At 35.1% G+C, this 22,389-nt stretch overlaps 1 protein-coding gene across 6 annotated transcripts in view; it reads right to left on the bottom strand.

The window, feature by feature from the left end:
• The window catches only part of LOC105473831 (RNA binding motif protein 44), a 45,461-nt gene that overhangs the window by 5,656 nt on the left and 17,416 nt on the right, over positions 1-22,389 (bottom strand). For 2 of the 6 annotated variants that reach the window (XM_071073656.1, XM_071073657.1), the window contains exons 3-15: positions 18,825-20,434; positions 18,500-18,558; positions 17,123-17,282; positions 16,195-16,380; positions 16,084-16,106; positions 15,622-15,718; positions 13,918-14,032; positions 13,058-13,186; positions 10,137-10,216; positions 9,959-10,032; positions 7,960-8,245; positions 3,270-3,415; positions 2,985-3,130 (exon numbers count right to left, since the gene is read on the bottom strand). In XM_071073656.1, the coding sequence (XP_070929757.1) occupies positions 3,007-3,130; positions 3,270-3,415; positions 7,960-8,245; positions 9,959-10,032; positions 10,137-10,216; positions 13,058-13,186; positions 13,918-14,032; positions 15,622-15,718; positions 16,084-16,106; positions 16,195-16,380; positions 17,123-17,282; positions 18,500-18,558; positions 18,825-20,434 (3,089 nt within the window). In that variant the 3' untranslated portion in view covers positions 2,985-3,006. Of the gene's footprint in view, positions 1-2,984; positions 3,131-3,269; positions 3,416-7,959; positions 8,246-9,958; positions 10,033-10,136; positions 10,217-13,057; positions 13,187-13,917; positions 14,033-15,621; positions 15,719-16,083; positions 16,107-16,194; positions 16,590-17,122; positions 17,283-18,499; positions 18,559-18,824; positions 20,435-22,389 lie in introns of those variants that run through there. The other 4 variants (XM_071073658.1, XM_071073659.1, XM_011727909.3 and 1 more) reach the window with 4 other exon arrangements.

Here is a 22,389-nt window from a genome sequence, read left to right as displayed (position 1 = left end):
CTCTTGTGAATGTTGATATTTTTACGTCCTCTCATGAATAATACATATCCTTAATGGCATCTAGAATGGTGACTCCTTTCCATAAAGTTTTCAATTTACTTTGTCCAGATCCATTACGGAATCAGCTATGGCAGCTATAACCTTATGAAATGTATTTCTTAAATATTTAAGACTTGAGTCAAAATTACTCCTTGATCCATGGGCTGCAGAATGGATGTTGTGTTAGCAGGCATTAAAAAAACCCATTAATTTCCTTCTACATCTCCATCAGAGTTCTTGGTGACTAAGTGCGTTGTCAATAAGCAATAATATTTTGAAAGAAATCTTTTTTTTTCTGAGTAGTAGGTCTCAATGGTGAGCTTAAAAGATTCAGTAAACCAGCCTGGGTAACATGGTAAGACCCCATCTCTAGAAAAAAAAAAAAATTATCCTGGCATGGTGGTATGTGCCTGTAAACCCAGCTACTGAGGGAGGCTGAGTCAGGAGGACTGCTTGAGTCCAGGGGTTCAGTAAACTATGCTACAGGCTAGGCTCAGTGGGTCATGCCTGTAATCCCTAGCACTTTGGGAGGCTAATGTGGGAGAATTGCTTAAGGCCAGGAATATGAGACCAGCCTGGGCAACATAGGTGAGACCCTGTCTCTACAAAGAGTTTAATTTTTTTTTTTTTTGAGATGGAGTCTTGCTCTGTCGCCAGGCTGGAGTGCAGTGGTGCGATCTCAGCTCACTGCAATCTCTGCCTCCCAGGTTCAAGTGATTCTCTTGCCTCAGCCTCCCGAGTAGCTGGGACTACAGGTGCCCGCCACCATGCCGAGCTAATTTTTGTATTTTTAGTAGAGACAGGATTTCACCATGTTGGCCAGGATGGTCTCGATCTCTTGATCCGTCTGCCTCGGCCTCCCGAAGTGCTGGGATTACAGGTGTGAGCCACTGTGCTCGGCCGAAAGGTTGAAATTTAAAAAGAAAGTAGCAGGGCATGGTGGCGTGCACCTACTGTAGTTCTAGCACTTAGGAGACTGAGGCAGGAGGATCTTTTGAGTCCAGGAGTTTAGGGTTGCAGTGAGCTATGATTGTGTCACTGCACTCCAGCCTGGGTGACTGCAAGACCCTCTCTCTAAAAAAAGAACAAAACCCAAAAAACCTCCATGCTATAAACAGATGTGTTGTCATCCAGGCTTTGTTGTTCCATTCATAGAGTGGAGGCATAGTAGATTTAGTGTTAATTCCTAAGGGCCCTTAGATTTTCAGAATGGTAAATGAGCATCAGCTTGAACTTAAAGTCAACAGCTGCATTAGCCCCTAACAAGAGAGCCTGCCTGTCCTTTGAAACTAGGAATTGACTTTTCCTCTCAAGCTGTGAAACTCCCAGATGGCATCTACTTTCAGTAGATGGCTGTTTCTTCTACACTGAAAATCTGCTGTTTAGTGTGGCTACCGTCATCAATTATCTAACCTAGATCTTCTGGGCATCTTGCTACAGCTTCTCCATCAGCATTTGCTGCTTCACATTGTACTTTTGTTACAAAGACGACTTCTTAGAATGATACATTGGACTTTGGGGACTGGAAGAAAGGGTGGGAGTGAGGTGAAGGATAGAAGACTACACGTTGGGTATAGTATACACTGCTCAGGGCTTGGGTGATGGGTGCACCAAAATCTCAGGAAAAAAAAAAAATAGATGGCTTATTTCTTTAAACCTCATGAACTAACCTAACCTTCTGTTAGCTTCACACTTTCCTTCCTCAGCTTCCTCTCCTCTCTCATCACCTTCAAATAATGGAAAAGAGGTCCTTGCTCTGATTAGGCTTTGGCTTAAGGCAACGTTGTGGCTGCTATGATCTTCTATATAGACTACTAAAATTTTCACCATATTGGCAATAAGGTTGTTTCACTTTGTTATCATTCTTGTGTCCACTGGAGTAGCATTTGTAATCTCCATCAAGAACTTTTCCTCATTGGCTTCACAACAATGAACCACGTGGCTAACTGGTACAAAAGGCCTAGTTTTCAGCCTGTCTTGGCTTTTGACATGCCTTCCTCACTAAGCTTAATCATTTCTAGCTTTCGATTTAAAGTGAGCATGTGACTCTTTCTTTCACTGGAATACTAACAGGTCATTGTAGGGTTATCAGTTGGCCTAATTTCAGTATTGTGTCTCAAGGAATAGGGAGGACCAAAGAGAGGGAAAGAGATGGGGAAACAGCCAATGAATAGAGTGATCAGAACACACACATTTATAAAAGTTGCTGTTTTATATGGGTGCAGTTCAAAGTGCCCAAAAATAATTACAATACTAACCAAAGATCACTGATCACAATCACCATAACAGGCGTCATAAAAGAGTTTGAAATGTTGTATGAATTACCAAAATGTGACACAAAGTGGGTACACATTGTTGGAAAATGGTGCTGATAGACTTGCTTGATGCAGGGTTGCCACAAACCTTTGATATGTAAAAACTGCAGTATCTGCGACTACTGAGGGTAGATAATACAAGACAATGCAGCTTCCATCTTGCTCTCTCTCTCTTGCTTAGGGGAAGCCAGCTGCCATGATGCAAAGACAGTTGAAGAGCCTTATGGAAGGGCCTGTGTGGTGAGGAACTGAGGCCTCTTGCCAACAGACATGTGAATGAGCCTCCTGAGAAGCAGATCCTCTGGTCTCAGTGAAGCCTCTGAATGACTACAGTCCAGGCCAACATCTTGACTGCAACATGAAAAACCCTGAGCTAAAACCACCTGACTAAGTCACCCCTGAATCCTGATCTGCAAAATGTGAGTTTATGAGTGTTGTTTAAGCCAGTCAATTTTAGGGTAATTAGTTTTGCATTAGTAGTTAATTACAGTATGCTTGTTTTAAAACTTCATGTTATTTTGTGATTATATTATTATTTTAAATTTAATTTTTTTATGTAAAAATAAAATGAAATCAATAGCTTATAGATTTTAAGTAATATTCAAATATGAAAGAATATGGTTGCTTTACCTCTTTATTGTTTTTTGAATTCCTAACTGGAAGCAGAGTTTTTCAGAAGAGATGAAGTCATCTCCACGATAGTATTAATAGATAAGCCATTCAGAAAACCTTTATGTCTTATTCTCACTTCCTGAAGCGCATTTATAATATGGTCTCTATGCAAAAGGAAAACATACATGAGTATTTATTTGTCTTTTCCAAAGGAACACATTCTGAATATATCTAAGTTATTAACTTGAACTGTATTTTTACACAAAAGTTTTAAACCAGTTAAAATATAATTTTGGTTATTACCTGCTGACTTCTGGATGCAGTTCAGCCAGTTTCTTTATGATCTTGGTAAAGCTACGAAGGTTCAATGTATTTGGAGGTATGAATTGAACAGGTGTATCAGGTAATAATTTAGCAGATTCAATCTGCTTACAATTCTTCTTGACACCCTAAATAAGCATTTAAAAAGTTTTCTTAAAATCAGTAAGGACCATTACATAAAGACAATACAGCTTATTCAATAATAATATATTTGAAAATTAAAATAATAAAATAAAAACTCCTTAAAAGTTTACTTTAACTTGGGATTATTTGTATCAATTGCATTTACTTGGGCTATGTTTCAGGGCCATATACTACAAAACACACCCAACATTTTTTCTTTCTGATAAAGTATACGAGGTTATGTCTAAATAAGCCTTTCTCAACCAGATTTCTCATCTAAACCATAGAACACAGAAAATGATGTAACTACTTTCTCAATTCTCCCAAAGATAGGATATAACTAGTTTCATTTTAGATGCACAGGAGAGAGATTCATTCATTAAATAAACGTTTTAGGCTTAGGGCATTAAGGCTTAATTCTCTTAACCAACCTAAAAAAGGCTACACAGTAATTAGAGATATTTTACATCATATTTACTATATGCCGTATGTGATGAATACAAACTGTATGCCCAGAAGTGCAGTATATGCTGCGTGGGAAAAACTATAGTGATATAAAACAGAGCCCTCTCCATTTGCGAAGAGACAAAATTGAAATGACCAATTAGTTACTGTTAACAATGCAAGTAGGCTATAAATTGTAGAAAACCACTGTAAATACCATAAGAGTTCAACAAAGGAAGGATTCAGACTTTAAAGCCTCGATGAAGTCAGGGCAAGAGACATAATATACTGGACCTTTTACATCAGAACGTTATATCTTTCACTTGCTTGTTTATTGCCTCAACTCCCTCACTAGATTTAAGCTCCTTAAGAGCACAGATTTTTGTCTGTTTTGTTCATTGTTGCTTTCCCAGTGCCTAGAATAGTGTACACAGTTGGTATGTAATAACTATTTGTTTAATAAATAAAAAGTTTGGGATACAATAGTTTAAGTGACAGTTGAAGTGAGTGCTCTCCAAGAAAGAATATGCTCTCTAAGAAAGAAGTCAAATTATTGGTAAGTAATAACAACAACAGCTAATGTTTTCTGGGTACATCTACCAAGGTAGGCACTGTTCTAAAAATTTTTCTGTGGTAAGCTCATTTAAACTCATCAACATTTGTGAGGTAATGGCTGTTATCTCCATTTTACGATAAGGAAGCTCAGAAATGGAAAGGTTAGGTTACTTTTCCAGAGTCACATGGTGAGTAAGTGGCAGAGCCAGGTTATGAATCTAAGAGTGTTTATTAATCACTATGATTCTGCTTCTCATTGTAGATAATCAATATTTTCTAAATGAATGAATAGAATAAATAAATGTGGAGTATCAGAAAAAGAACAATGGAACAAGAAATTGCCAGAAAGGAAAGAGAACTTGGAGTATAGTTTAACAAAGATGGTTACAGGAACTTCCTGATCCACATACTCCTACCAATAGCCCGTATGGCCCTCTTTATAACATCCCTCTCCCAACCCCATGGCCCACTGCCACAGCTGACAGGATCAAGAGTGTTGCTGCCTGAGCTAATGAACATCAAAATCACAGCCTGGATCAATTCAATTTCCTGTCTAAAGCATGTGGAATTAGCAGGGTGTGGTGGCTCACGCCTGCAATCCCAGCACTTTGGGAGGCCAAGGTGGAAGGATCACTTGAGGACGGGAGTTTGGGACCAGCCTGGGCAACATAGCACGACCTGGTCTCTACAGAAAAATACAAAAATTAGCTGGACATGATGACACACCTGCAGTCCCAGCTACTTGGGAAGCTGAGGTGGGAGGATTGCTTGAGCCCAGGACTTTGAGGCTACAGTGAGCTGTGGTTGTGCCACTGCACCCCAGCCTGGTGACAGAGTGAGACCCTGTCTCAGGAAAAAAAAAAAAAAAAAAAAAAGACTGAAATTAGAACATGAAGCAAATGAATTAATCAGATCACAGGGACTTGAATTGAACATATAGAGTTAGAATCAAGCAAAACAAAGCCAAATGGGGGAAGAAAGCAGTCATGAGCAGAGAAAAGCAGTGTGTAGAGAAAGGGGAATAAGGGGAATAAGCACACGGAGAGCAGAGGCAGGAGACCACATGTGCTACACAAGGAGGAAAGCGAGAGCCACAGATCCCACACCTACAGCTCAGGGCCCCACGCAGCTTCGCTGCACTTTGTTTCCTTCCTTCCTGCTGTAGATTGAGGCTATGTACCAAGTAAATCAATCCCACACATGAAGGGTCACTGAGATGAAAGGAAAAGTTTCAAGAAAGGGATGAACAGTGTCAAACAGGCAAAGTAGTCAAGAGGAAGGCAGATGAGGGAAAGACAAATAAAAGGTCACTAGTGCCTTATGAAAAGGGCCGTTTAGGTAAAATTTTAGAGACTGAAGTCAGATTATCAGGACAACAGAGAAGAAAAGAAACAGACATTGAATATAACCTACTTGATTGAGAACTTTGGCAATAAAAACATAGGACAGGCTGGGTGTGGTGGCTCAGGCCAGTAATCCCAGCATTTTGGGAGGCTGAGGCGAGCAGATGACTTGAGGTCAGGAATTCAAGATGAGCCTGGCCAACATGGTGAAACCAAATCTGTACTAAAAACACAAAAAAATTAGCCAGGCAAGGTAGTAGGTTCCTATAATCCCAGCTACTCAGGAGGCAGAGGAAGGAGAATTGCTTGAACCCAGGAGGCAGAGGTTGCAGTGAACTGAGATTGCGCCACTGCACTCCAGCCTGGGCGACAGAGTGAGACTCTGTCTCAAACAAACAAAACAAAACAAAACAAAAAAACAAAACCAAAAAACTCCCCAAAACAAAACAAAAAAAACCACAGGACAAATAAGGATGAATGCTTATTTGTTAGAGGAATGCAAAGTCAAGTGAAAATCCTGTCAGGATTAGGAAGGGCTGTGCCTGACTTTGAGTAGAGGCTAAGGTCTGTGAGTGGAAGTGGAGTTGCTAATGGTATAGAAAAGGAATGTGGTAACTCCAGGAATGAGGAAAGGACTGGATAAAGGACACAGTTAGAAGAGATCCCTTTCTCTTATTAAGGGAAAAAATTATATTCATTTATTCAACAAGTATTGATTCTTGTGCTGATCTATGGATTCAAAATAATCCCAGCAAAAATCCAAGTAGGATTTTTTTTTTTTTTTTGTAGATAGGTGAATTATAAAAGTATACAGCAAGGCGAAGAGACTAAATAGCCACAATAACTCTGAAAAAGAATAAAGTTAGAGGACTCATTCTACCTGATTTCAAAACTTACTATGAGGCTACAGTAATGAAGGCAGTGTACTACGGGTGGAAAGAGACAAAACAGTTCAACAAAACAGTTCCAGTCTAGAAATAGACTCACACAAACATGGTCAATTGATTTTTGACCAAGGCGCAAAGGTAATTCAACAGAAATAGGATCATCTTTTCAACAAATGATGCTGGAACTATTCCATATGCAAAACAGAAACAAATGCAAATAAGCAATAACGACCTCAACAAATACTAGAAACAATATATAAAAATTAACTGAAAATCTCTGTGACCTTGGATTATGCTAAGATTTCTTAGCTACAACACTAAAAGCATACATTATAAATAAAAAAATTAATAAATTATACTTCATAAATACTAAAATATCCCTATTCTGAGAAAGACACTGTTAACGGAATGAAAAGACAAGGCACAAAGTGAGAAAAATTATTTGCAAATCGCCTATCTGGTAAAGGACTCAAAATCAGAATATTAAAACACCAAAATTCAGTAATAAAATAAACTGAATAAAAATGGACACAACATGAGCAGGAATAAAATGCCAACATACACAACAACATGGATCAATCTCAAATGCATTCAGTGAAAGAAGCCAGGCTAACAGGGCTATATAGTATAATTTCATTTATATAATGTTTGAAAAAGGTCAAGTTTTAAGAATAAGAAACAGATCAGAGCACCAGGTAATTTTTTGGAACGATGGAACTGTTCTGAATCTTGATTATGGTGGTGCTGATTTGCCTATATGCATTTGTCTAAAGCTACAGGCACCAAAAAGTATTGAATTTTACTGTATGTAAATTAAAAAAAAAAAAAAAACATATGGAACACCTATGGGATTCCAGGCAATTTGCTGAGCAGTGGAGAGAAAAGACTGAACGAGGCAAACTTTACCACTTTTCACAGGGTGTTTACCTCAGTAACAGAGACATGAGAATATATGAAAATAAAGTGACTACACTTTATGGTTTTAACAATTATGAGATAAGGTTAGCTGTGAAAGAAAAATCAAGATGAAATTATAATTAGTTACTTATAGAGTAGTAATAAAAAGACGGTGAAGGATTGGCAAAGAGCCTAGTTAAAATGAGTTTTTCGTTAGCTCGGTCTACAAAGATCTAGATTTCCCCCCAGGAACAACTGGAGTTGTACAAAACCAGGTTAGGGTGGATTCAAGGTTAAAAAAAATTCAGATTAATGCTGTCATTCCCATTTCAAGACTGCATATTGAAGTTATTTATTCTACAAAGCTACTTACAGCAATATGACATACAAAGACCATCTAAGGGATCTATCAAAAACACTAACCTGGTTGGAAGGGAAAACCTCACTGTCTTGCTCAGATCCCAGCTGCCGTGGTCTAGTTCTGGGCAATCTAGAAATGGAGAAGGCTGAGTGGATTTCTTTGTTGGTGCTTTTCTCTAAATTATTCGAACTAATTCTATTCCCATTTTTGGAGGAAAGTGGTGACGTATATTCTCCAAGAATTTTAACAGGCCGTACATTTACTGACTTTCCATTTATTTCTATCCCATTCATTTCTTTCACAGCTATCTTTGCATCGCTGTTTTTTGTAAAAGTAAGAGATGCATATCTAAAACATAAAAGCAGAAAACCAAAAGGTTGTTAATGACTTCAAATTACATCAAACTTAATTTTGTAACTACGGACGCAAATACATTTTTCACAAGAATAACTGCTTTTAAAAATAAAAAGGTTGCTGTACTTACCTTGGGATTAGGAAGAATATTTATTTAGGATAACTAAATAAAAACCAAGTTAAAGATGGGAAATAGAAGAAAAGTATTTCTTACACATTATCTCCTATTAATTTTATATTAAAATCTAATGTAAAATATGCACAAAGCTAATATATGATAGAGTTGCCGAGATTAGTGGTCTGGGGACATCTGATTATCCATAACTAAAAAACCTTAAAACTAATCCCTATGTATAAACATAAACTTCAGATAACTTAAAGGCTTAAATGTGAGAGGCAAAATTTTAAATATTTAGCAGAATATGCAACAGTGTATCTTTATGACCTTGTAGTGGGGAAATACACAGACAAAAACAAAGAGTTGGAAAATCTAATCAGAATTTTAATCATATACACAAGAAAGTTGGGCAATAGCTATTCCTATAAAAGCATCAGCCTTAGACAGTGTCAATGGAAGGATATACACCAAATCCTGGGAAGAGTGGCTGTTTTCAAATGATGAGACTATGGATACATTTTTATAAACTCCTTGTATTTTTGCATTTAACTGTATTTTCTAAATTTCTACACAGAATGCAAAATACTTCAAGTAAGAAAAAAACCATAGTTCTTAAAAAGTATTCAACAAGATACTAAAAGAGTCTTTCACATGAAGTAATGCTCCTAAGATTACAATACTACTTTAATGAAATGTATTAACATCATATCAACAGGTCAAATAATTACAGCTAAACAATTATCTTACAATTATATGACTTCATTTAAGACACACATTTTTAATAAATTGCAACCCCAACTACAAATAGGATCCTTTCTTAATTGATAAAAATTTTATATCTGAAATAAACAGCTATCACTTTTAATGATAAAACAGTAAAAAAAATTCCATTAAGCTATGGCCATTGTTATTTAATACTTTTGAATCATCTGGCAATGTCACAAAACAGAAAGTAGCAACATACATACTCAAAGTAACTATATGTAAATGAGGTAGCTGTCTACCTAAAATATATTGAGTGTCAACTAAAAAGTAATTGAAATCAGAAATAGTAAAATGAAACACAATTTTCTGAGCACCTACTATGTGCCAGGCTTTATTCCTAGTGTTTCACATATTTTACTTGTAATAGTTTCACAGCAATGTTGTGAAGGTAGTATTATTATGCTCACTTTATATACAAAGAGGCTGAGGTACAGAAAGGTTAAGTAACTTGCCTAAATTTATTAACCAAGTTGTTGACAGAGCTGGGAATTGAACCAATGTTATCTATTTCTGGAAGCCGTTCTTTTACCTAATGTGCTCTACTTCCCTAAGTAATGGCATGTAGCAAGATAAAGTATACAAAAATCAATAACCCTCCTGTATACCATTAACAAGTTACAAAGTATAATGAAAAAAAAGATCTGGTTAAGAACAGTATCAACTCAAGACTGCAGCTATTTGTCCATGTGTCCCCTTTCCTGGCCTGTGAAACCCTGTGAGAATAGCCCTTGACTTTGTCACCACTGTGGCTGATATCTGGTATAGAACCTTTGGCAAACAGCAGACACATAATAATGCACATTGATTAAAGTTGGGAAACACACCTGTAATTAGTAGAAGAATCATAAATTGAAATTTCAGAAACTTGGTATTTTTGGAAATGAGACCTTAAATCGGCCTAAAAGAAGAGAAATAAAAGTTTGTGAAGGGTAGAAAAGTACAACAAAATATGAACAACTAATAAATTTGAAAATGAAGCTCAAAAAAATAATCCTGGTATACCTCAGATACTGAAGGGCAGAGGCCACCAACATGTATCAAATAACCTTTATCTCTTTGTGAGGGTTCAACATTCTTCATTTCTGCTTAGAGAAAAACATGTAACAGAAATGATCCTTATTGTACTGATATGTTTCAGAGAAAATGTGAACGCTGTTACATATTTTATGCTTCCTTTTTACTAACCCAAAGTTTATTATAAAGTTATCAGCAACTATCAGCACTTCTAGACTGAGGACTAATAGCCTGCCGTATAGTTTTAAGATTTCTGGGCCTTAATCACATCATCTTAAAAACTAAAGAGGTTGGGTTAGTTAAGTCTCTTGTAGCTCAAAAATGGACAAATTACATCTAAACAAAGTAATCAATTACTGTAATTGTTGTTCCTCAGTATCCCTGGGGGACTGGTTCTCAGACACCCCAAGGATGCTCAAGTCCCTTACGTAGAATGGTATAGTATTTGCACATAACCTACACATATCCTTCCGTATACTTTAAATCATCTCTAGATTAGTTATAATACCTAATAAAATGTAAATACTATGTAAATATTTGTTATACGGTATTGTTTAGGTAATGAGACTCCTAAAAAGTCTGTACATGTTTCATACAGGCTTTTAAAAAATATTCTCAATCTGCAGTTGTCTTTCATTTGTCTTTGGTTCAGAGAAGTGCTATCTAGAACACTGGACACACACAGGATTTTAACTCCCTAGTGTTAATGCTGGCTAGAGCTAGTGGTCTGAGAGCTCTCATTATGCAAATTCCCTTGCTGGGGAAACATCACGCCAAGAAAACCTTTTAACTGGACAAGGATCAATAGCAGGTATTATAATATATAGCTTGTAATAATGGTAAGGGCACACAAGAAAAAAAGCGGGGAGACAACTTGAGTTAGAAAGCATGATTTTCCAAACTACAAATACTAGGATTAGGGATAAATTTTTTTCTTGATAAAAAATTTCAAAATTCTTAGAGTACATTTTCATAGTCTCTATTGTGAAGAGAACTTGAAACCAAAAAGGATCCACTGAATAGAGATTCAAATTACTAGCAAATACCATACCTGGCACATAGGGAGAACACAAATATTTGCTGAATGAATCCTTAAAGTAGCTTTTATTTATATGCTTTATAATTTTTATATAGTAATAGGCGATATGGAAATTTTATTTTTTTCATTAAATAATAATATATAAGAGTAGCCTAACACTTATCCAGTGTTTCTGGTGCTCCAGGCAATATGGCAAGCACTTTATACACATCATCTCATGTAATTCTCACAACCACGCCACAAGGTAGCTATTATTATTTTCATTTTGCAGATAAGGAGGCTGAGGTCTCAGGAGTTTAGGTCACAAGTATAGTAAATGGTGGTGCTGGAATCCAGGCACAGTTTGTCGTCGTTAGATAATAATACCCAACCTTCATTAACTTATTTCATTTGTTAACCTCTTTGAATCATGATGTATTCTATAGAGAAAATAGCAAAACCACCTACCTTTATATTTTTACATTGGAGTGAGGAGGGAATAATGAGCTACAGTATAGTAAAAAAGGGTAAATAAGAATCAGAAGACATACATTATACCCATCACCTCACCTTTCACTACTTCAACACAAAATAGCTAATGAACATCCAATGGGCTGCATGCCGTACCTGGCACTGGAGATAGGGAGTAAACAAAACATATAAAAATCCCTGAGCTCACTGAGCTAATGAGAGGATGAGAAGGCAGTCAATATATCAGGTAAGCAAACCATACAGTGTTGTGATAAGTGACATGAAGAAAACTAATGCAAGGGAAGAAAAAACAGAATAAAACTAGATGATATGGGGCTGGGTGCAGTGGCTCACGCCTGTAATCTCAGCACTTCAGGAGGCTGAGGTGGGTGGATCACTTGAGGTCAGGAGTTCAAGATCAGCCTGGCCAACTTGGTGAAACCCTGTTGCTACTAAAAATACAAAAATTAGCCAGGTGTGGTGGTGGGCACCTGTAAGCTGAGGCAGGAGAATCACTTGAACCCGGGAGGTGAAGGGTTGCAGTGAGCCAAGATAGTGCCACTGCACTCCAGTCTGGGGTGACAGAGACTCTGTTTCAAAAAACAAATGACAACAACAAAACCCCAAAAATAGATGATATAATGCTATTTACTTTAAATTGCATGTGTGTATTAAATATATACATAAGAAAATGCATAAAAATAGTCATTAAAATATTCATAGTGGTTATTGCAGGTTGGAGAAACCAGTTAATTTTAATTTTCCTATATTTTAAAATGTTATTTAAAAAACCATAATAAGCATTATTTAGACAAGCAGGGAAAAAACAATAAAACCAATGCTGATATGGAAAACAAAAGAAAAATCCATAGAAGATACAAAAAAAAATAAGGAAAGGTAGCATAAACTTACCTAGAAATGATAGAAGGGCAATAATCACAGGTACTAGAGAAAACTATAACTATTCTAAGCAATTAAGGACTATCTAAAAATGAAAACATCCCTAAAATTATTGAAATAAGAGAAAGCAAATAGTTTTCATCATTAACACCAATTTGATAGATTAGTACTGGTTGCCTGGTGGTAACTGGGAAGCTGGTTTTATTCACCATGTACCCACGCCTGGAAAGAGGAAAATGATGCCCTGCAGGAGTGCTGATGTTGGCCTTGAGCAAGAGAAAGAATGCGGGTATCTACCTGTTAACTAAATCTTGGATTTAAGCTTTTAGCAGTTTTTTTTCCTCTTTAAAAAACTGACCTCCAACTGAACAATTTCCTCATTTTTTTATTTATAAAGAAAAGCCAAAACAGGAATAAAATATTAAAACAACTCAGTTGCCCATCACAACACAGAAGCAGGTAAGCACTATTTTACAAATAATCTAGGTTAGGATTTCTCAGTAAATTCTTGAGAACCAACCTAGTGTAAGATCCAAATTCCATCTGTCTTGTTCTATTTGATTTTCTTGTGTTCCTGAGATGTCAACTCCTGTCAAGTTCTCTTTAGCATCAGACCAGTCTTCACTCATCTCTTGGTAATGTCTGCAGTCTAAGACATTAAACACAATGAGCTATGAATGACATATAATGTCCAACACACTGAAAAGTTATCTAAAAACCATGGATGAATCAGCATGATGATGACTACTAGAGTTTTAGGTATAAATCTAAAGATAAATATTAGCAAAATAAGAGAACCAAGCACAAAGATTCTCTGAGAAGAGATTTTCAGTAGCCCTTGAATAAAAAGTTGCTTTCAGTCTGAGTGATCTGTTTCCTAGTTTTCCTTTAATTAAAACACTATTCCCAGCTTATTGAAACCCTTAATTTTCAGCATTTTGAATTGTCCTTTAGTGAAAAAGACATATTATCTTTATATATGCAATAACATGAAACATCTTTGAAAGAATTAAGCTGCGTTGCAGCTCTTTATTTCATTACAATTAAATTAATAATCTTTTGGAATGATCACAATCTCTTTTCGTGTGCTAAAAATGCACACAATTTAGAGATACAAATTAGATATAACAGAGAATTTTCATACTAAAAACATGAACCAAAAGAATAAGAGTCCATATAATTATTTAGCATTGTCAGCTATATTAGGCAACCTTAAAGATGTCAAATAGCAATAAGAACATATTTGACATTTATAATCAGAATGATGCCTTTCTGTCAATTAAGAATATTTATTTTTCTTTAATGAATAAACACTACCAATACTTTAAACCTTATTTTGTTTTCCAGCAACTATACAAGATAACACATTTTTATACTAACCTTTATCATCAAGTTTCAGTTGACTAAAGTCTGCATTTATATCACCATTTTTAAAGTCATCTTTTTTGGGTGATATGTTTTGTGTAGCACGACTATTGTCAGATGATAAAGACATCTGAGGATTAAGATAACAAAAACAACAATAAATAAGAGCAAATAATTATTATGCTCTTACTATGTGACAGGTACTCTTCACTGGCATTATTCAGCCCTTACAGTAATGAGGGCTATGAAAGCAAAACATTATCAACTTGACCTGACATGTGAGAAAACAGAATCTAAGTAACTTGTTGCTTCACGTTACACAGTTAACAAGAATTACAATTTGAATCCAGTCTGTGTATAATGACTGTGCTAACACTACTATCTGGCAAAGTGTGGCATATACACGAGAAGTAATCGAGATAATTTTTGGAGGTATATATATATACACACAAGTATTTATCACATTAACCTTTAACAGTTATATATTTAAATTAGTTTATGCTTACGTGTATCTTTTATTTATAAGTAGTAGTATTTCTTTCCTATATGTAATAGTTATTATTTACATTTAAATTTATGTAAAAAGGGAATCATTTAAAGACAAAGTAATATTATAGGTAATACAGGGCTATGGTAAATTGTGAAGATGGTACATGAGTAGCTGAAATTTAGAAACACAGTATACTGAGTTTCATGCATTACCAGTTAATTTAATGAGACAGGAATTAAAACATAATCCCAACTTAAAATAAATATTGTTTTGTAGCTAAAACCAAGATTATAAAGAACGGCATCTTCATCTTGTTCTTTAAAAAATAATTTATGGTTCCCTCTAAATAAACAGGTTATACCATTCCTACCATTAAATACATAAAAATCTAGTTTTTGACCTGTTAATTCTTTGTGGATAACTGAGATTTTTTTAAAAAAAGAATTTAACAACGGAATAGACAATTTTAAAGTAATTTAATTTTACTCAATCAAGTATTTGACTTTTAACTTTGGAATTCATCTTGGGGGATTAATATTACTCAAATAAAGAAAATCTCAAGAGTTAAAACCAAAGTCAGAAAAACAGACTAAACCCCAGCCTTCCTATTCCATTGCCTCCTTGCTCAATAATGGAATATAACCAATGTTTCCGTAACACTTTGTAATTTTCAGAGTGTTCTTACACAGATTAAATATTCCTTCTCGGTTGTCATCTGACAAACATTTTCTTGGGGGAACGAGAGAATAAGAAAACCTATGACAGGCATTTAAAAATGATTTTCATCATTTCAGTAAAGAAGAAATTATAACTTTACCCTGTCTAAAATGACTGAATTATTACTTTATCTCATGAGATGAAGGTACAAAATGTTAGTTTTAATTGAACTGGCTTAACATGATTATGGCACTAAATTATAGTTTGCCCAGGACAGTCCAGGTTTATACTGACTGTCGTAGAGAATTACCATTACGCTCTTTCAACCGCAAAAGTCTCCTGGCGTGGTGTAAATTATATGGTCACCCTACTCAATATATACGGTTGACATCTGTTTGATCAGGATTTGACATAAATATATCATTATAATCAGTTATATCCATCAAATAGTAGTACACAAAGTAAGCCAGCTGAGTGAAAAGAAGGATGTCAGGGTTTCTGAAAATTATGGTTTACTTTACTTAAACCATACAATTAAAGGTTTACATTGATGAACTTTCAAGGACCCTTACTTGAGAGATTGTCTTTTTTAGGTTCGAAGAAACATCAAAATCTTGAGTCCTCTGATCATCTCGTTCAGCATCTGCTTCTGAAAAGCTAAAAGGAACACTTCAGAAGAAAAACGATCTAATGTTTGACAGCAGAGTAAGGTGACTATAGTTAACTACAATGTGTATTTCAAAGTAGCTAAAAGAGAGGACTTGAAATGTTCCTAACACATAGAAATGACAAATACACAAGGTGATGGATATCCTGAATATCGACTTGATTAGTACACATCCTACGCATGTAACAAAATATTACATGTACCCCATAAATTTGTACAATATTAAATATCAAGAAAAAAGATAAACACTTCAATAAAACATTTATCAATGTTCCAAATAGGGAACAAAACAGAAAGTTTAAAGTTAACTGAATTAAGCAAGTTTTAGGATCTAATGAATTATAAATCAGATGAAACCATAACTCACACATGTGTTTCTTTTTTCATTAGCTGGAAAGAGAAAAGGAAAAAAATCTTTGTTTAAAATGTTTTGTCTAAATGAAGTAAAATTTTTAATTTCTAAAACATATATACATACCCTGGAAGCAAAAGTAGAGAAGGTAGATAATAATTTTGATTCTACTGACAGTGGGGGCAGCTCTTCCAGTGGTATGCCTTTGTGTATTTTTTCTTTCAAAGTCACATATCTAACTTTTAAGTCCCCCAAAAGAGACAGTAGTGCTGATCCCACTTCCTTCTTAGCAGAATTACTTGATAAATTCCTGTTCAAAAGTTGAGTGCACAAAACTAAATTATTTAGGCCCAAGTCATCCATTTAACACTAATATTATATTATACACTTGGTTCTTGAACTTCTGGGCTCAAGCAATCCTCCTGTCTCCGCCTCACAAGTTGCTAGGACTACATGTATGCCACAATGCCCAGCTAGTTTGTAAAACAATGTATTGTAGGGATGGGCGGGGGGGGGGGTCTCATTATGTTGCCCACATTGGTCTTGAACTCTTGGCCTTAAGTGATTCTCCTGCCTCAGCCTCCCAAAGTGCTGGGATTACAGGCACAAGCCACCTTGCTCAACCCCACTTGGTTCTAATTTTACTAGAACTCTAAATATTTTCTTTTAAATGTTGAGTAAAAGAAAAAAATGAACCACAGTAAATGTGTTTTTCTAAGGGCAGTACAAACAACTGTCGACACATAAGCCAGAGAAAGTGTGGTAGCATGTCATGCAAAACCCTCTAACTTCATCCTTACTTGAACTTTATAAAGAAACAACAAATCTATGTTTTCACTGGATTTGTCATGCCAACCATGCCTGTGGCCCCTCCATGAAACTCAAGGATTCTATTACCCTTAGGCTAACTAACAAACCCAGTAACAATCTACTCCTTACTTTACTCTTCAAAAATGAAAATTAAAGAAACTGTCTAGAATAAACTTAAAGCTAGTGACAAATTCCTAAGAAAAAACAGATTTAAAATTAATAAACACATATTTAATCCTTCCCTATTTTCCATTACAAGTTTGTAAATATCACAACAATGGCGACGACACATCTGATAGTGAACATTTAAAAGGTGCAGCTCTGCTTTTATGGCTCTCTGCATTATTTTCTGACAGCACATTGATGGCAAATCCTTCTCCGTATCTTTAAAAAGTTGAACTTCCCTTTAAAAATAAAAGATAGGATCAGGTAAGATTCCAAACATTTTTCGATAGTAATAACATGCCTCCAGAAACAGATTTTAAATTTTTTATATTTCCCTGTCAAGTTTAAATCAATTTATACTGAGGTTGAAGAGGCTGTAGGAATATGTAACAACTTCAGAAAACAAGAAGTTAAAGCTTAATATATTCATTCTAGAAGTCCAGGAAGTAAACAATTCTCAGATTCATACTTTCAATACCAAAAAAGGAAGTATGAATTTGAGAATTGTTTATTCTGGAGAATTGCTCATTCTGGATAAAGTCATTTTGGTAATGACCTTATTTATACAGAACCAATGGATTTTTTTCAACCTAAATCAAACTTTGGCCAAGATTTTTTAAAGTTATAAGCATTTTTGATGAAACTTATTCTTAAAACATATTATCTTTTTAATGGAAAATAAGTTACATATTTCTTAATAATTAAGGATCATTAACATAAGTAAATATTTTGCAGTACTATTATATCAAAAAGCCCCAAGTCACTGTTTTTTTGAGTATTAGTAGTTTTCGGAGGTCTTCTCTTATTACTAATTACCACTTCTAGCTATTCTCAATAGTTTTGCTTCTAGAAACCAATTATTCTATTTAATTTTATAGAACTGAAACACCAGATTAAACATTAGAAGAATGAGTAACAAGTGAAGGAAAAAGTAAATGACCTCAGAGTATGATAACTAATTTGGCTTATCTTAGACTTTCCCTGTTTCTCTCCCTCCCACTTCCTGGTTCTCCACTGTGTTCTGAATTACAAGAGTATCTAATAAATGCAAAGCAAATTACGCAATGAGTTAAAATCAAGATTAAAATGCTCCTGTGAAAGTAGTTATTTACTTCTCCAAATAAATGACATATTCCAAAGGTGCTAGTTTGTTTTGGTCTACAGGCGAATAAAATGAAAGGAAATGGAAAATTAAATCAGTATGGATTTGGGTTGAACAAGTAAAGATTAGATGCCACAAGTTTCTGAAGAAATTGAGACTGAAATCTCAGTAAGCAAAGAGCTTTAATATTCTATATTGTTTTAATATTTATTTGAAGGCAAACAGTTGAAACAGATGATTTCTTGAAGTCCATTTTAGCTATTATTCTATATGGGTAAGCATGCTATACAGAAAGCAAATACTATTTTGATTTTTTCTTCCAGATGTATCTGTAAGCATATATATATGATGTACCTCTCAGGATGTTTCTTTAGGTCTGTGATACCACATGGTTTTCTTAATTCCAGGAAATCCTGAAAATATGATTTAAAATTAAATTAAAAAAACATATGTTACATCTGAAATTCCAAACTAGTAAAATGTATAATTCAATTTCTAATGGATTTTGTGGGAGAAGCTGCCATGAGAGGAGGATAGAACTGGTGGTAATTTACAAACCTTTCCCCTCATCTAGCATTTTCTCACAAAAGCCCTAATTCAACAAACCAAAAACATTTACGTTAGCATATACTGTCTCTTTATAAAGTCTAAATTTTAATATTACTCATATTGATTTTACCTTATTTAGAAAATTTCCATTAGGTTTTAAACTGTCAACTGAGGGAGATTTTCCTGATCCTTTTGTCATAGCCATCTGTGTATCTATACAATCTTCACTGTATGACCAATCTGTACTACAAGCCACACTTTTTTGTTTCTCATTTTGCCATTCATCAGGTCGTTTTTTATTCATCATTGTTATATCTGTGTTGCTTGATGTAGATACTACAGAAGGTCTTGCACTCGTTGCCCTGCTGGTTGTGAAACAAGCCCTAAAATCAGTGCTAACATCCACTGTCTGATTAATTGTGACTGTACAACTTGCTGCATCTGTCATTGAGTTAGTACATGTTCCTTCCGTATTGTGAAAGCATGTTTTCTTTGTGGTACTGCTATGAGCAACTTTTAGGCAAGTATTATCTTCTATTGCCTGATTATCTCTCACTGCAATCTTCGGTAGCATAGCAGAAAAATCTAAGGCTGAGTCAGGGGTGTTTTGTAGGCTTTCATAATGTGAATATCCACAGGCAGAAATTATTGAATCATCAAAAACAGAGGTCCAGGAAGTTTGACAATCTTTACAGGGTTGGGGTAATGTCTCTAAAGCTTTATCCTGTGGTAATGTGCTAGGATTTTCAAGGTGCAGTAATATTTTGTTCTCAGCAATTTTATTTCCACAAAAATCTTTACTTTCATTTATTTGAGATATCATGTGTTCAGTATAAGTTTTCGTTTTTAATACTTTTTGAGGGCTCAAGGAACCACTCTTAGATTGAGATTCCTGGTTTCCTGGAGAATTGCTTCTTAGTACACTGCCATCAAATACAGTGTGGTACACTGAACTTGTCTCTTTTTCCTTACACTTTTCATGCTTTAGGTCATGATATTCTCTTAACATAACAGAATTCTGAAATTTGGAGACATGAAGTGACTCTTCTTGTCCATAAACATCAAATGAATCTGAAGAGATGACAGAACCACTTCCCGAGTTAACATGATTATCTTCTACACTGCTAGCACATTTAACTTCATAACCCAAATTTCCTAATTCAACAACTTCTGGATTAGATATACCTAATGTTTTTGTTTGGTCAAAAGATAAGTGGTTACTTATGTATTCTTGTTCTTCAGCACTGTGATATTCCTGCTGTGAGTCTTCATCTGTATCATGCTTTTGTGTATCTTCAGCACTTTCTCTATAATTAGCATCTGAAATATTGTAGATTCTTTCCAAGCCAACAGTCTTATCTTGATGTTCCAAAATATCAAAAAACACCTCCTCTTTTTTCTGCACTCCAAGATCTAACTCTGAACTTAAAGAAATAACACTTTCCTTCTTTAGTTTTGACTCTGGGTAATGTATAGAATATGTTTCATTCAAGAAAGCATAGTCAGTACTGTCTTCAAGTTCACTTGACTGAAAATGAGTACTCTCTGTGTTAGTATCTTGACTCACTGAAAAAAATGGCTCTAATAAATCCATCTTGTCAATATTGTTGATTTCTTTATTATTAGCTCTTTGTTCTAGTGTTGAAGAATCCCAGTCATCATCAGGAAAAGTCAATTTGACTTCATCACAACCATTGGAGGATAATAACAAATTTTCTTTCTTTGGATTTGAAGGTTTATCTGATTAAAAAAAGGATAAAAACATTAACAGCAACATTATAGAATCTAAACACTAGAAAAACCTTAGACATGATCTGGTTTAAGCTCTTCCCAATGCAGAATTACTTTTTACATCTTCCATGACAAATATCCCTTTTAGTAGCAGCTAAAAACTGAACCATTTCCTCCCAAACGCATATGTTGAAGGCCAGACCCATGTGTTGGAAATGGGGACTTTGAGAGGTCATTAGGTTTAGATGTGGTCATGAGGGCAAGACCCTAATTATAGGATTAGTGTCCTTTCAAGAAGAGACCAAAAGAGCTTGCTTCCCCCTTCTCTCATGTGAGGACACAGCAAGAAGGCAGCCATCTACAAGCTAGGCAGACACCCCTCACCAGAACCTGACCATGCTGGCACCTTGATCTCAGACTTCCAGCCTCCAGAACTAAGAGAAAATAAGTGCCTGTTGTTTAACCCACTCACTGTATGGTATTTTGTTATGGCAGCCTGATCTAAGACAACAGCCAAGATTTTCTTGAATTCTTTCCATGGCAAGGAATTTACTGTTTATAGGGCAGCCACTGTTTGTAAAATGGTCTAATAAGAAACTTTTTTTCTTATAAATTTATTTAATAAATCTTTGGATGCTTCCTAGTGCTAGCCCTAGGCACTGTAAAAACAAAGGAAAAGAAGACACAGATGCTGTCCCCAAGTGCTTATGGTTTTCATAGGGTCATAAGATAAGCATACAAAAATGTAATTTTAAAACAGTGCTGACAGAGTTGTGTTGATGGAGCAGGTAAATTTTTGAAAAAAAGAGAAGCAGACTTCAGAAAAATTTTATATTTCAAACGTGTTTTGAAACAAAATAGACAAAATTATTTTAGGTAAATCCAACACAAGTACAATCAGCTGTGTGAAAGAACATGGCATTTTCAGGAAATTGTAAGACAGCTTGTCTGTAGTAAAAGAACTCTTATGAGTGTGACAGGAATTATGAACTGAAAAAGGCCTTTTATGATGTGCTAAGAAGTTTGGCTCTTATTCTAAGACAACAAAAGACCACTGAAAACTCATTAAAGGGTAGTAATGTGACTGGAATTAAGTTGTGGTCATTCCTGGCAACAGAAAGACTAAAAACTTGAAAGAGGAGAATAAAGGCAGGTACCAAAAGTGTACAGAAGTGGAACTAAAGAAGAGACTGGCACGAAAGTTCCACAACTGACATGTCTTGGTGGCCAATTAGAGATGACAGTAACAGGAAGAGAGAGAGAGCAGTGGTTTTCAAAAGATTTTTTTTTGACTAAGACCATAATCGGAATTACATTTTATATCATGACCCAGTACACACATACATATATGTATGTGTATTAAGTAAAACAAAAGTTTTACCCATGTCCAGTGTATTCTGGTATTTTCTATTTTATTCTATTCCATTTCTTTTAAAAAAAAGTTGATCACAATCAGCTAAACTGATGTTATGACTTACCAATTGGCCAATAAATACCTACCTAAATAGCACTCAAAGATAATGCTTACATGTTTACAACTTGGTACTATAGCTGAATGGGAATATTCAGGGCCAAAGAGATAGGGACTGCATGAAGTGCAGGTTTAGAAGGTAGAGAGGAAAAATGAGGAGGATGATAAGGATAATGAATTCAATTCTGGTCAAGTAGAGACCCAGATGTGAATTGTCTGTCCAGTAAGCTGTTATAAATACGTGGTTGGAGATGACAGAGTTGTTTAGAAGTCTTCTATACATTCTAGATACTAATTCCTTGTTTTTTTTTTTTTTTTTTACATTTGTAACATAACTGAATTTTCCTAGCTTATTGCTTATCTTTTATTTTATTTTATTTTTTAACATAACTGAATTTTCCTAGCTTATTGCTTATCTTTTATTTTATTTTATTTTTTATTTATTTTTTTTTTTGTTGAGACAGAGTCTCGCTTTGTCACCCAGGCTGGAGTG

Source organism: Macaca nemestrina, chromosome 11, assembly GCF_043159975.1.
Source record: "Macaca nemestrina isolate mMacNem1 chromosome 11, mMacNem.hap1, whole genome shotgun sequence".
Taxonomy (NCBI): Eukaryota; Metazoa; Chordata; class Mammalia; order Primates; family Cercopithecidae; genus Macaca; species Macaca nemestrina.
This window is presented reverse-complemented; position numbering and strand designations above follow the sequence as displayed.